General features: G+C 40.5%; 1 protein-coding gene across 4 annotated transcripts in view; it reads left to right on the top strand.

Moving 5' to 3' along the window:
* FGF10 (fibroblast growth factor 10) overlaps positions 1-15,708 on the top strand; it is a 119,082-nt gene that overhangs the window by 48,244 nt on the left and 55,130 nt on the right. The window contains exons 1-3 of one of the 4 annotated variants that reach the window (XM_065656392.1): positions 4,806-5,029; positions 5,436-5,510; positions 5,602-6,165. In XM_065656392.1, coding sequence (XP_065512464.1) covers positions 5,829-6,165 — 337 coding nt within the window. In that variant the 5' untranslated portion in view covers positions 4,806-5,029; positions 5,436-5,510; positions 5,602-5,828. Of the gene's footprint in view, positions 1-4,805; positions 5,030-5,189; positions 5,511-5,601; positions 6,166-15,708 lie in introns of those variants that run through there. The other 3 variants (XM_065656395.1, XM_065656394.1, XM_065656391.1) reach the window with 3 other exon arrangements.

Genomic DNA, 15,708 nt, shown 5'->3' with positions numbered 1-15,708 from the left:
TTTTTAATTATTTTTGTGCCCCAAAGTATGCAAAACTGGCTGCCAGCAGACCATTACTAAACACAGTCAGTGTCCAACCCTTGCACATAGCTATTTATGGCACCACAGCTCAATGTCTGGAGTTCTGTAGTCTACTCTAGCTGACCTCCATAGAACGGATTTTTTTTCTTCTTCTTTTCTTCTTTTTTTAATAGCTGCATTTATCAAACAAAAATCATACAGATATTTGCAAATGTCATACCTCTCTTTCTAATTTCTTTGTCAGACATAACTATAAACATATTGTAAGAGAATAGCCATAATTAGCATTTCAAGAAGAATAAACAATTTTCTTAATTGTCTGCTTGAAGCACAGCATTCAGACAGTTTTGCCAGTACATCAGTGAGAGAGAAACACATACTACTAGTTTAGGTAATGGGGTAAATCCTGCCTGTTCCCACAAGTTATATGTCTGTTCACAAAAAGTTGACCTGTGCAATTCTAAAACCTGAAATATTTTGATTCTTTTTCTTAAAATAAAAACATAAAATAGGGTATATTGCAGCTAATCATTATTTATCACCAGTGGCATTGCTAGGCCAGCCAGCTCCTGGTTCTTTCACCAGATCTCAGAGTACCATCTAACTCCTCCTGAGGGCTATAGCCTCAGCCTGGGCAGGGCACTTGGCCACTCTCACTACTGACTCTGTAGAGTGGGTTGAACCAGCTCTAGCTGAACTACATTTTGGTTGTCACAGACTCATTTTGCATGTATCTGTTGTTGTGTCTGACCTAGCAATGCTGGTCATTTTGAAATAAAAAAGAAATGCTGAAACAAGCATCTTATTAACCTCTGCTAAACTCTGCTCAAGTTCTTCTCTAGTTTTGGATACTTAGTTGGAAACAAGTGTGCACACAGAAGTCAAAGAGTATGCTCCACACACTACCAAATCCCACTACAGACAGCTAAAACAGTATTCTGATTTTATATGTCTTATTCCAGCTTCATACACACAGATGAGTTATGCCACCTTCACTCTTGACCTTTGACAACCTAAGGGCTTATTTTAAACCTCATTCTATATGTAAAACTGGAATGATATTAGTATTTTGACACTTTTTAAATGACATGGAGGTACATGAAATAGTGGGAAATAAATACAGTGATGGTGATTTTGCATATTTCTCAGAAGAAAACAACTGTAATGATGAATTTTTCTTTCTCAAGCTTTAAAGCATACTTTATTTTTATAAAATGTGAGGGCCTTCAGTCCCTGTTGTTGGTGGGCATGAACTCCACAATGTGAAGATTTCAGCAAGTAGCACTGCATCTCAAACAAAGCAGCTTGTCTTGTTGCTCATTGGTAATTGTGGACACTATGTGCCACTGACTTTTCTTTATAACTAAGATTAGTGTTTTACAACACTGCCAAGTTCTGCAGTTCGGAAATGACATACGGACAGAGGCATCTGTGCCATCAATGGCATTTCTCACCTCATTTCTGGCAGAACTGTCTTTCTGGATTGACATTTCTGGCCCAAATCTCTCTCAATGAAATCATTGGCAAATTTCCCAACACCTTGAATAGAAACAGAATTGGGTCCCATGATCAGAAGATGCATGTGCACCTCTCATCATACTGTAAGCCGTAAATGTTCATAATTGCTATCTAGCAATCCCAGCTGAGATGCTGGTGACATCCAAGAGTGAGCTGCTTATATTAACACTCAAAGGCATAGACAGAACTTATTTACAACATCAGAAGATATAATGTCTTGCCTAAGTGAAATCATGCAAGGTAAAATCTATTCCAACTACCTTAAAATATCCCTTCTCTGATTCAAGCCATCTATGCAACAAGGAAAAGAAAAGAAAAAAAAAGACAACCCCTCAAAACATCCTTCCTTGCCAATCAAAAGACAAAATCATGACATAAACTATTGCTACAAGTATAAAAATAATATTTTGTTTAGATTATTTTTCATTAAAATTCACCCGTGCAATTCATTTCCCTGAACATTCTTGGGAAAGAGAACAGCCTGAAAAGCACATTCTTAAAATATATTTTCTACCTTTTGCACATTTTTTTATACAGAGTTTTCTTTATTTCATTCTGGATGGGTCAGTTTAATTCAGCATTTATAAAACTGCAGCACAGGAAACTTTTCACAGGATCTTAAGAGTGGTAAAAGGCAAAACAGAAACACTGTTATAGAAGCAGCAGGTACCATTTCTAGTCTAAGACCTGTACTGAAGGTAGCTGCTTTTCAGGCTTAGCAATGGAACAATTAATAAAGGAACCCATTAAGGTCTGATTGTTGCTGCTAAAAAGGAAGGTTGAATTTCAGTCCTTTGAAGTAACTGAGAATGATTCAGGCCTCATTACAGAGATATAATCTACATTCATACATTTATGTTAGTGATTCAAATCTATTGGGACAGATTGAATTCCGTTAAATAGTGCATCTTTCCTGTGGAACTTTTCTCAGGCTTTCTCAGGCTAACCTAAGAGGTGACCTGACAATACAAAGTAGGGGGGTATTTAGGGATTCAACTGTGCTATAAAAGAAAGGCTATACAAAAAGTAGAAAAAAGAATGAGATATAGTCTAAAAAGCTATGTCAGCTTTTCATTTGGGCTCTGTTTTGTAAATGCCCTCCCTGTCATCACACAGGATAGAAAAGGACGCTATGCGTTGTAGTAGTTTTAAGTACTGCGTTGAATATTGCACCTGCCAGAAAGCAGATTTATTATGAAATTCTGTACATGTGGGGTTCATTCTTAACCACGAGAGCTTACAACCAACATAAAGCAAATCACAATCTAGAAACAGGTCTAAGCAAAACTCTTCTTGAGTAAATTCAAGACACTACCTATTTTTTTTTTAATGAGTAGGGGTTAAATATATCTGTTTGACTCCCAAACTACTATTTTCTCCTGCCACCAGAGATCCTAAAAGGGCAACTCATTGTATTTTCCAGCCTTTGACAGGAAAAAGAGAAAAACTGAAAGTTTTCTTCAAATGCATTATTTTAAGACATTATAGTAATTATTTATTATTTAAGCTGCTGGAATCAAAATAACTTCAATTTTAGAAATAATGTGTTGTACCCTTCACAATCTAGACAGCAAACAAGCATTGACATCAGCTTTATAGACATACATGTAAGCTGGCAGGCATTCACCAAAAAGTAGGCTTTTGCTTTTCATTTTTGCCTTATTTATCTTTTTTTAAATTATTGTTATTATTAGTTGCCACAAAAAGAAAGCCTTAATCAGATTCACCAAAAAATTTCTCAAACGCTTTGCACTCAGTGCAAATACATGCAGAATAAATACTCTGAAGTACCATAAACAACATCATAAAACATATTGATTCTGAGATTAAACGGTTTCGTTTTTAAGGCTGTTTAAATGTCAGTCCCAGAAGCTGAACACATAAATTTAGGAGCTGACTCTCTCCAGAATAAATGCCATAATTGGGGAAAATCATTTCTAATTTCTGTTGTGAAGCTAACAATATATTTAACTTCCTAATCTAATGAATTGGTCTAATTTTAGAACTATTTGTTATTTTTTTGCATTTTCTGCTGTTTAAGATTTACTCCAAACGTAATTGTATAGGTGGTTTTCCATTGCATTCCACTGATCTGCATTGTCAAACTACCTCTATTTCAAAAAAAGTCCTGGGTTTACATATTGAGCTACTCACTGTGTTTCTGTACTGCTTCTCTTCACTGCTACTCCATTTTCTTAGTGAATGTTCCACCTACTTGCATAACAAAAGTTATTTTACAATAATAAATACAGCACCAAAAATTAATGTCTTGCATGCTGCCGATATCCTGTCAGTCCCTGATCCCTTATTTTCCTGTTAAAAGATACTACATCATATAGGAGATGCCTATTAATTACTGGGAAAGTCGACGGTTCAGTGATAGGCTAGAAATATGAATCTGTCATAACATTCAGTATGTGAAATGACAAATCCATTAGGAGAGATGGGATCAAAGGAAAAACCAGCAACATATACCCCTCCAGGAAAATAATAGCTTGAAAAATTGCTTTAAAATAGCCTTGAAAATGGAAAATTTGTTTCTTTCTGGCAGAGGAAACTGCCTTGGGTTTTTTTTCTTTTTTTTCCTTTTTTTTTAAAGACAGCGAAACACTCAGATTTTATGGGGAAACCTTTGCAATCCAAATAAAGACCCTTTTGCTTTGAAGTCAGATGCGTGATTCAGTAAATGACTCATGTTAGCAATTAGAAAATGGTCATTTAGGGCCCTGATTTCTTTTGAGACAAGGAGGGTGAGGGTGGAGAAAGAGACACAATAAATCTTGAGTGCCTTAAAAGGAAGAACAGGCTAAAGTGTGAACTTTTCATTTCAGCAACGGAAGTCAGAAATCAGTGATTCATTAAAGAAGGGAGAAAGACCTCCCATGGAAGCTGGCAAAGAAGAAGGAAAAGGAGCTAATTATGTCTCTTCCCTTTTTACTCTCTCTGACCAGCATATAATCTGCTTTTCCAGGGTCTGCCTGCAGTATACACTTCTTTCCAACCCCTCCACCCAACCCCTCCTCCAGCGGGGGGGAGGGGGGGGATCTCGCAGGCAACAAGCTCCAGGTGGCTTTCTCAAGCACTTCACTGCCAAAAAAATAAAATAAAATCCTCCGCTAGAAAACAAGTTTCTTTTCGGGGGGGGGGGGGGGGGGGGGGGGGGCGGAGGTGAAGTAAAGGGGGAGGGAAGCCTCCCCAGAGGGGATTGGTTCAGACTGGAAGACAGGGAAATTAGTAAAGCGTGAGCCTCCAAGCCGTGCTGGTGGCCGGCTCTCCGAGGAGAAGAGTGCTTTAGGAGCAATTAGCAGCGAGCCGAAGGCGGCGGCGGCTGCTGCCGCCGCAGCCCAGGAGGAAGCGAGGGCAGCTCCCGGGGCTCCCTCCGCAGCAGGCACCGCTCGCTGCAACTGCGAAAGGGTTTCAGATGTCCCACCGCTGCTTGACCCCCTGCAAATAAGGGTTGACCACCAGAGGCACATCCCACCTCTGACTTGTAATCGCTGACATTTAGGCTACAGCTTCCAACCTGTTTACAACCAAAGGGGGAGGGAAAGGAAAGAAAGGGGCGGGGGGGGGGGAACAAGTTGGGATTTTTCCCTCTCTCTCTTTCTCTCTCTCTCTCTCGATTTTTTTTTTAATACTGTTCTGGAGAATTCAAAGCAAAACAAAGAAACTGCCTCCTCTGGGGTTGTCAGTGAGAAAGGACGAGTTGTGCAACTGGTTTGGGACTTGCAAAAAGGCAAGGGGTGGGGATCAGAAGAAGGTGCAAAGCCACAAAGTGTGAGTGCTTGTGTGTATGTGTGTAAAGGGGTATGTGTGAAAAATCCCTCCCAGTACCCCTTTCCACTGGTTGTTATTTATTTTTGTTGTTGTTCATTTTGCTGTCATCTATTTTTCAGACCTTTCTGCATCTAAGATGGTGAAGAAAGGAGTGAGGAGGAGAACAAAATAACTACTGGGAAGTCTCAAACCAGGTTGGGGAGTGTGTGTGTATGTGGGGAGGGGTGGGGTGGGGAAAAGAAAAAGAGGATTAACCACAGCAACCCCCCCAAAAAAAACCAACAGCTCTTTTTTCTGAGGGAGGACTCGAAGGATTAAAAGGCAGCAACTTCTGAGGCGATTTGTCCCCTGAGTTATGGATGTTGGTGCACTTACTTCAGGCCAGATCAGAGCTCAGAGGGATCTAACCAGAAGCAGCAACCACCGGCTCTCCACTTGCCTTTTACCAGGTTTTACCCTTCCAGTATGTTTCATTTGATAAGACATTTTCCAGCGCCCAGAGTTTCAGTACAATGTGCAAATGGATACTGACAAATGGTGCCTCAGCCTTTTCCCACCTGCCTTGTTGCTGCTTGCTGCTGCTCTTCTTGGTGTCTTCTGTGCCTGTCACCTGCCATGACCTCGGCCAGGACATGCTGTCCCCGGAGGCCACCAACTCTTCTTCTTCATCATCCTCCTCCTTCCCCTCGTCCTTCTCCTCTCCTTCCAGTGCGGGGAGACACGTGCGGAGCTACAATCACCTCCAAGGAGACGTGCGCAAGAGGAAGCTCTACTCTTACAACAAGTACTTTCTCAAGATTGAGAAGAACGGCAAGGTCAGCGGCACCAAGAAGGAGAACTGCCCCTTCAGTAAGTACCGCTCAGCTGCCGCGCCGCCGGGCAGCGGCTGCCGCCCCCCGAGCGCCCCGGCCGCGGCAGTCCCGGCCCGGACAGCCGGAGCCTCTGTCTGGGGAGACACGGGGAGGGGGAGCGCGGCAGAGGTGGGGTGGCTCCTCCGGGACCCCGGACACCGCCAGCCCGTATCTGCAAATCTCTCTTGTTACATTTGTTTCGTAAATGGCTTCGCCGGGCACAGTTTGTTTCTTTCCCCGGCAGAAGAGCAAATTAGAAAGATTTGTAAGGACGTGGTGCCGAGTTTGGGGGGGCGGGGGACGGCGGGACGGGACGGGGCATTGTCTCCCAAATCTGAAAATCATTATCCCCTGTCATTAAAGCGCCTTGACGAGAACGCTATATTGAAACAATACATCGATTTTCCCCCGCGCACACACAGGGTCCTCTCACCGCGCCGCACAAGCGGTGTCTGCTCCGCGCTCCCTCCTCCCTACCCCGGGACAGGGGGCAGTTTTCTTCGGGGTGGGGTTCTGCCCAGGTTTGCTCCCCGCCCTGGGGGTGCCCGGCGGGCGCTGAGCGGAGGTGCGCGGGCGCGCAGCCGCCCGCGGTGAGGCGATGCGGGTGCCGCCGCCGCCGCGCCGCTATACCGCCGCTCGCTCCATTGTAAACATCTGGGGCTGGCTTCGCACAGACCTCACACGCATTTCATTGTCATTTAAAAAAAAAAAAAAATTCAAAGTAAAAGCCATATGGCTGTTTCCATGGCTGTAGTTTAGAGCTTTTCTGTAGCACTAATTATGCTTTAAGTAATAGCGTGCTTCTGGTAATGTATTTTTGGCTGCCAGTGCTAGAAATGTAACCTTTATTCGGTTTTCCTTGCCTGTGCAATCTCAACTTGAAGTTACTGTAGTAAATCACAATATATTGCATTGTAACTCTCAAGTGACTGCATCCCACTGTAGCAGCATGCTGAGAAAGCAAGCTCTGTTATGTAAGTGTTGGAGGAAACTCTCTGACTTGCTTTGCTTGGTGGAGAACCACGTTTTGGTTCTTGGGTTGTTTTACATAAATCCAGATAAACCTGAGGATAAATCTTCTGTTAAATTAAAACAACTCAGTGGCTTAAGGAGATCCCTTGTTAGCTAATGTGTAAAGTATGGAGTACTTCGGCAGGTTGCCATGTTGTATGATAGACATTACAGTTAATTCAGCTGTATTTCTATTAAATACCCATAACATAGGCTTACGAACAGGGAGGAGAGGGCTGCTGTATCATATGTCACTACTTCACTTGCTCCACCTTGCAACTTCATACTTTATCATGCACTTAATGTTTATAAAAGCTTTGGAAGTCAAAGCAGCTGAATCTTACCTCCTCTCTTATTGTATTTCATGGAAAGCCAAATTCTTGGAGAACACGACTATGATGAAAGCTTCATTTTGATGAATTTGTGTGGAATGAGGTCCTAGCACTGTCTTAGATTTCTTTCGTTTGTGGAGGAAGACAGCATCGCTCCACTAAAATGGGATTCTGAAAGCTTCTTGTCTCTGAGAACATTAAGCCATTCCATGCAGAACAATGTTGCTGAAAAACCTATAATGGGCCCAATCTGACAACAGTGCACTCAGATAAGTAACTACTCACTTAAGCAGTCCCACTTAGCCAGCAGAACTGTTCAGTGAGTGAAGTTGCACACATGCATGAGCTTCTGCAAGATCTTGCCAAGAAGAGTTAGAATGCACTGAAATGCACATACTTGTCTTTCTACTCTTCCAGTCTACATGCAAGAGCAGCCCCCTGCAACTATAAAATTTCCTTCTTTTTTCCCAGTTTTCCAGTCAGTGCATCAGAAAAAGAATCAGCATTCTTGGTTATGTTATGGTTATTGTCACATCTGCAGAGTATGTACTGAAAGAAAAGATAATGTAATTTGTTTAATATAAAAGCAAAACAATGCATTTATTATACATAGTTGTATCCTGTCCCTCAAGTTAACGTGCAGAGAAGAAAGGACTCCCATCATCTTAAAACTTGCAATTTACTAACTGCACTTACGTCACAAAGTCAGACCTAGCGTAGAATATCTTTAAATACAAAACAATTAGGACCTTGTTAGCAGAAGATAAGTGAAACAGTTGTATGTTCTTCTTTAATAGTCATTATAATTTGCAGTGTGAAATTTTTTCTGTTACCATAGGTAGTATGAGACCATTTAAGGATATATTTACAGTTGCCTTTCTTGCAAAGGTGTCTGTGTAGCAAAATGTTGCAAGACATTCATGAAATCTGTGCTTTCCCTGACCTCACGTGTAGCTATGCCATCATAATACTGCCATAATCTCCAGCTGGACTGATTCCATACAAAGACATGGCATCTTTATGATAGTCTAAAATATGTAATTACATGCGAATAGATTTCTGCCATGCACAAAGGGTTAGCCAGCCAGCCCACTAAATTGCAGCCTGTTTAACATTAAAGGCTATTTAATCTCTAATATAAATTCCTCTTTTGAAACCATGCTTTTCTAAACAAACAATAGTGACTATTGACACACAAGACTTTGAAATATTCTAATTTGGGGACTAATTTTATTTTTCTCCTATGCTAATGTTTAAAATCCATTTATGCTGCAGTAAAGCCTTATCTGTAGGACAGTGAGATCATAATATGTTGTGTAATTAGACAACAGCTTTCATGGCTGGCTGCCAATTAGGCACTGTCAAGTACGAAGAACAGTTGGAGAAAGTCAGAATAAACATTCAGAAAACAGAATTTAGTCTCCAGCCTTTAAATGGCTCAAGCAGCATTCATAGATTTGCTCTATAAATATTGTGTAGAGTGTGCTAAATTGAAGTTTATCCTGGCAGATGTCTTCAGACTCCATTGCTTGGAACTATTCCATCAGCCTTTCTCTACCTATGGTTTAATGGGAACAGAGGTGCCTTCTGACTGCTCTGTCAGGAGGCTGGGGGAACTTGCAGAATTTGGCATAGCTGGATGAGTGTCTGTCACTAAGTAGAAGTAGGATGCCTTTTAGGTTTTGTTTTGTTGTTCCTTTCATCTGGAAGTTTGTACTCAAAATGCAACTACTAGCTTGTCCTGCAACACCACAGCTGTGAAGTCCCTTGCCCCTCTTCTTGGTAGAGCCATTTGCATGCATGAATAAGAAGAGCTCTACTGCATTCTGGTGGCTTAAGTACTTGGGGGTGGGGGAGTGGAGAGAAAACCAAAACCAAAAAGCCTTCAAAGAGCAATTACAAAAGCTTTCACTATAACTTGAGATCTGGGCTGACCAAGAGGAAGTTAAACCATACATAAAAACAGAGAGAGAACTGCATGTGTTCAGATTCTGACTTTACTTGCACCCAGAAAGCTTTCTTGAAGATAGTGAAACTCTTTGGGTTTAATGGATAGCATGCATTGGGCTACATGGTATATGATAAGCTGGTTCAGGAAAACTTGAACATATTTTTGAGTGTTGTGCTATTTTCAACTGACTTTTAATGCAACTCTTAATAGTGCTGTGAAGCACACACACTTCAAATTTACAGGACAGATCTTAGTAGCTGAAGAACGATAATGCAATATGCAATACTCAACTAGAAGCAGCTAACCTGCAGTCTGTGGAGGGAGTTCAGCCTGAGCAAGGATTACTGGATCATGGCATAATTTAGCTACAAGTTAGGGAGTGGAGTCTGTGTCCTTGAGCCTGGATATTAGTGGGAAAGATTGCTGGAGCGATTCCTGCAGGCTTTGGACCAAGCAGTGCTGTGAAAAGCCTACAGTAGATGGCGGCACAGCCACTCTCTGGTGCCACCTCTGCACCCAGTAGGTGGACAAGGAGGGGCTGGGTCCTCCCCTGCATGAGCCAGTTTAGCTCATGCAAAGCTAAAAGGGCTTCCACCCTTTAATGATAGCTGAGAGGCTAGTATTAATTGGTCTTCTGAGCACCCAGACAGTGCAAAGGCACTGCAGTTTCAGAGTACGAGTGTTCACCGAGCTAGCTAACATGAAATAATTAGCTGCTTCTCACAAGCTAACCTATACCAGGCTTTGCCCCGAGCATGCAATTATCTTTTATACATAGCTGTAGGATCTGCTGAAGTCACTAATAGTCTTTGGTTTTGCTTTAGATAGTGTGGGATCAGAGTAGCAATGTAGTGACTAATAGCAAGAAAGTTTTGAGCCTCATTCTGTAGCCCAAAAGATTGTTAACAACCACTCTAATTACTAGAAATGCTGAATTGTTACTACTGAGGGTCTTAAGTATGTGCATACATGACATATAAATACAGTTTGTACTAGATATTGGGTTATATACATGAAAATAGCATGAAATGTGTTTTGATTAAGTATACTCAGTTTGATACTTGTTTTTTGATTATATGTCAGGTGTAAAACCATAACGCTTGACAGTTACCTTAACCTTATCTGCGAAGTTCAAACCAGATTAAAATACTTGATAAAATATGTTCTTTTGCTATCAGTTTTTAAGCTAGCTATCTGGGGTTATCAACTCCTCATGAGTTGGTGTTTGTAAATCAACGTGAAAAATTTTCTGTTTTTCTGAAGACTTGCTAGCAGGCATATGCGTTTTGTTGTTTTACCCTCTATAGAGGTCTAGTTTATTTTTTTAACAATCAAAAGGACTAGAAATAGGAAATAATACTGTTTTAGTGAAGCAATTGGAAACTTAGGTTCTTTAATAGGAAATGTAGAAGTACTTATGGAGATGATTTCTCACCTTAAGTCCTTTTTTCTTTCTTTTTTTTGTTTCCTCCTCTGCAGAACTCAGTTACATAATTTATAACCAGTAGTATACAACCTTAGGCACTTAGGATTTATGAATGTGGAAAGAATTGTACTATTTAATGTCTACATGACACTCTCCTGTTACCCTTACTGCATTCCTACCTTGTGGACCCTCCATGCTGGTACTGTAGCCCTGTCGTAAATCTGTTCAAAATATACAGTTGTAAGAAGTCTTTTCGTCTTCATAAATCTAACTTATAGCCACTTTAAAAAAAAAAAAAAAAAAAAAAAAGTTAGGGGCAATTGGAAGTGTGTTCTTCTTAAAACTTCAGAAGAAAGAAACCAAGGGGTATGCAGGCTTATAGATGCTGTGCTGCTGTTTTAATGGGAGGGTTCTCAGGTAGCGGCTCAGTAAAAGCTTCCCTGGAAGATGGCGTTAGCTGAGTGAGCACTGTAGAATGTGCTTACACTTCTGAAACATCTTGGATGCATTCACTCATAGGATAAGAACCTCTGTTTTGAAATAAGGCATTTTAAGATGACTTTCAGATGTCTTTGAGCTGTGTCTGTGAATAGGGCCCTTTTCACTTCAAATGGGAGTCAGATCAGATCCTGCAATAGGGGAGTTTTCCTTTTATTCCACAGAGCCTTTCAGTTTAGAAAAGGAAAAATCCTTCTATGAGCAAATCTTGTTAACCTGTGTGTCTTAAGTTAAAAACTGCTGGTACCTGTATGAACACAGGGCAACATCTCGTGTCCTGGTGGATTCCTGATTTTTCCACTGAGCAAGTAATATAGGTACACAAGGAAGGTTCTAAATAGGTTTAAAAACAAACAAACAAACAAACCCAACAAAACAAAAACAACAACAAAAAATCCACCACCTTTGTTAAACAATATTGTATTTCTGTTCTTAAGACCATAGGTCATATGGGATCATAGAAATGTTGTCAGCAAAGCAGAGAAAATATTTTGTCAATTTGGGATCTGTTATAGTGTTCCCTTCTTGACCTGTTCTTTTGTGGGTTTTTTCCCTCAGTTTTCTGAAGAGCTTTACTAAACAAGCTCTTATAGTCCCTTCTTCCCCCAAATAGCACAGAGCTGAAATTTCAATTTGCATATTTTGAACACCTGCTATCATTGCTTGCAGTTCCCCTAAGACACTGAACTACCGGATTGTGATATTCTGAGGTTTATCATCTAATGACCTCTTTGTCAGTTTGAACAGCACGAATAGTTTGAATGTTTGTCAGCATTAACAAACAACTGCAGCTTTTGTAAGACTGCATGGAAAAGTAACGTTTACTTGCTTTGGGCTATGAAAGCCAAATTATCGGATCAGAAATGCAGGATGCATTTAGTTACCATTAGCACATACGTGGCTCTCAGTCCATAGGTATACTAGTACCACTAGTCTGTATTTATCAAACACATTCTCCTTATTTTGCTTTGACAACTTATTTTGATGCAATATTTTAATATCTTGCAGCCTTTCATTACTCAAACACAGAAAAATAGTCAATGGTACTTGCAACCATTAGTTCTGTTAACTAGAAAGATCCTTTCTTAGCCGTGTTAGTTGCTTGTGTTTCTATTGTCAATTTGTTGTAAAACATCTCTTAGTTACAACACAGTCAAAAGCAGACATGAAATACTTCTGAAAAGTCAGCCTGGGAAAACTTTCCGCGTTTATGAAGAAAATCAAAATCTTCAAGGGTAGGAGTGAGGAGGAAGTGGCTTAATCTTTAACCACTGAATGGATATTAAAACTGAATTAATTAGCTGAGTGGAATATTAAAACTGATGATGCTGCTTCATGAGTACAGTGCAACAAATGGAAACTGCAGGGGAAAGAAATGGTTATACAAGCGAGTCAGGTCACACTCTAAATAATGGCTTTGAAGGCACTCTTTGCTTTTAAATTAGGTCACTTGTGTTCTTTCTTTGAACATTCAGTTCTAATTGCACCAGTAAATCAAAGAATACACTCAAAGTAGATTCCCATGTAAGGTGGACAACTGGACAGTGCATTTTTACTGCTGCTAACACGTGCATCCAATTACTGGGTTGATATACTCACAGTGTCAGCTGTAAAGCATTCCCCTATTTTATAGTTAGCCTAAAGAATTATTAGCCTGTCCCCTTTCACATTTACCTCTAAATAATCTGTCAGTAGTGTATGTCTTTTACAGTCAAAGAGGAATTTTCACACACATCGAAGCTGACTTTCAAGAAAAAGGAAATGTTGAAAGTACAGCAGAAAGTTTCATTTCTTTTTTCCCTCCCTCTTCCTTAATTTCTGGTGTTGTGCAAGACAGAAGAAGGCTACAGATACTAGAAACATGAAGGCTCATGAATTTTGTATAAAAACAAAGGTCAGATCTTTCACAAACCTTGATTTAGTAAAGCAATATGATGCCTACTCTTTTCACAGTGGAAAACATATGTGAAGGACAATAAACTTAGTTGTTTTTTTGTAGTTCCTGACTCCTTTTCATAACATGGGGAGCTGAAGTGAAAATAGGAGGCCTGAGGGCTCTAGTTGTTATCCCTTCTTCTGCCACTGATATTAGAAGTTCCAGCATTGCATAGAAATAAAGGAAATGTAAGTTGTCTTTCAGGTTCCTGACGCACATCTGTGCAGCTGTAGTCAGTGTGTGTGGGAGCTGAGGAGGGAATGCTGAAACATTTTGGAAGCATTCAGGATGTTGTTTAATTGGAATTAAGGCACGGTGCTAAGTGGAGCCTGAGTATAAATCAATGATATTGTGCCTGCATTAGAGGAAGGGGATGGGAAGTGTGACAAGTGCCAGGGCACCCCCAGAAAGGATAAGAAAGAAATAGGGGCAGCATGTGTCTTAAGTGGGAGAGGAGTGGGGAGCATGGCTACACTTTTTGGCAGCTGTGAACCACCAGTGATATTGAATTGTCTAGCCTCATCTCAAAGCATCACTAGTTTACTCACAGCCTCAACCTGTGAAGCCATTAAGGTGCTTGTTGAAGTTGTCAAAAGCACATAATCAGCATGGAGATATAAACTCTTCCCGCTCCCAATTTCATTGTGTCTTCTCTGACCCTATTCTATAGATACTAGATACTATTTGGTACATGCTCTGGGATTCTCTTCTTCACATTATCCTCTTCAAGAGGATTACTAACCTGCTTTATTCCTACTGTGAAAGTCAATAAGGACTACTTGCAAGCAGAAAGGTGGGCAAACTTGCCCTTGGAAGTAATAAGCTATTTAAAGCAGCCACAAGCAAACCTGTGTTAAAGAAGAAAAAAAATGGGGTTTTGTTTGGTTGGTTTTTCTTCAATTTTTCACTATGCTAGTATTATCCACTATATTTTTTTATGAGAAACATACACATGAAGGACATCAAGATATCCTAAACTTCTAAGTGTTTTAATCTTTTGAGGGTGGAATAGGCTATTTTCATGACTGATATATTTAGTGTTATCAAGTATGTAATATTTTGTAAGCTTATCTTTAAGATTCAAAGTAGTTACATAGTTACACGTTCATATATTCAGTAACTGTTACTACAGTGAGTAAAGGAATATATGCTCTAAAATACGATACACGATGACTGTATTTATATGAAGTGTATTTTAAAAAACTGCAGTTTTAGTATCTTCTTTTAATACATTTTAATGACATTCTAGGAGCTGCTAAAGTTCCTGATGGTCACTGAAACAGTCTTTTGACTTCAGCAGAACAAAGTTTGATCTCTGTGGATTTCCCAGATACTTATTTTTTCCCTGTTGTTTTCCTAGAGGTAAACATTGAAAGTGTAAAGCACATTGATTTGGAAGTACCTCTCTCATCCACATGAAGTGTCTTAGTCCTCTGGTACCTGTCAGAGTCAAGGAAACAAATGAAAACCTTCCGCTGAACTGTAACAGCTGCCTTCACCATGTCCTCCTCCCCTGTCTCAGGGAAAGCAGAGCAGTGCACATGGCACACGTTCTGATGACAGGGCACCTTTCCTTTATCAAAACACTGCTGCTAACAACTGCAATACAGAAGTTGTACTGAGGAGCTGTAACTGCAAAACCAATAGCAACATGCAAAGAAGCAGCATGAGCCTGGAGCTAACCACACAAGCTGAGCTGGGGCAACTTTTTGTTACTCTGCCTCAAGGTCTAGGCCTGGTTGCTCAGTTGACTCTTCAGATGCTGAAAAGATAACCTCCTCCCATAAAAGGTACATGTATGGGTTTTGTGCTAACCTTACCAGGTAGCTGGGTCAGCAGTAGGTAATCTGGCCAAAGGGCTGGGCTAAGGCACCATCATGTGTAAACTGGAGCAGAAAGTTAGTAGGAGACGAGTTTCACCAGCTGTTCTGAGTTACAACCAGGCAGCCAAACCATTGCAAGCTCTTTAAATTATCACTTTACCTGATTCTGACAGAAATAGCTTGGCAAGTAAGTAGCACATAAGAAATGCAAGGAAATTATGATTGTTTCAGCCTCTTATAGGAGAAGATCCTTGGTGAAGGCACAGGTGCAAGTATGTCTGTTATTACAAACAGTAGCATTTACTGTTAGCTTTTATTCACAGACCAGAATCACCTCTTCTTCCAAATATGCATGAGCACACACAAGCGAAGATTCATTTCTTACAGCAATGTATAGTTTAAATCACTTAAGCAGCTAAACTAAAATTTACTAGGGTTAGCACTGGGAGGTGCAAGTTATGTCCTTCCTGAGGCTCAGAAGGGAATTCAATCCAAGCAGTTTTGCTGCTTTTCTTGGATTTTTTTTTTGTGGGCAGTCCTAGTCATGGGCCAAGGAGGGTGGAG

The sequence above is a fragment of the Caloenas nicobarica genome, chromosome Z (assembly GCF_036013445.1).
Source record: "Caloenas nicobarica isolate bCalNic1 chromosome Z, bCalNic1.hap1, whole genome shotgun sequence".
Taxonomy (NCBI): Eukaryota; Metazoa; Chordata; class Aves; order Columbiformes; family Columbidae; genus Caloenas; species Caloenas nicobarica.
Note: the sequence above shows the minus strand (reverse complement) of the source record. Positions and strands in the feature narration are given on the sequence as shown.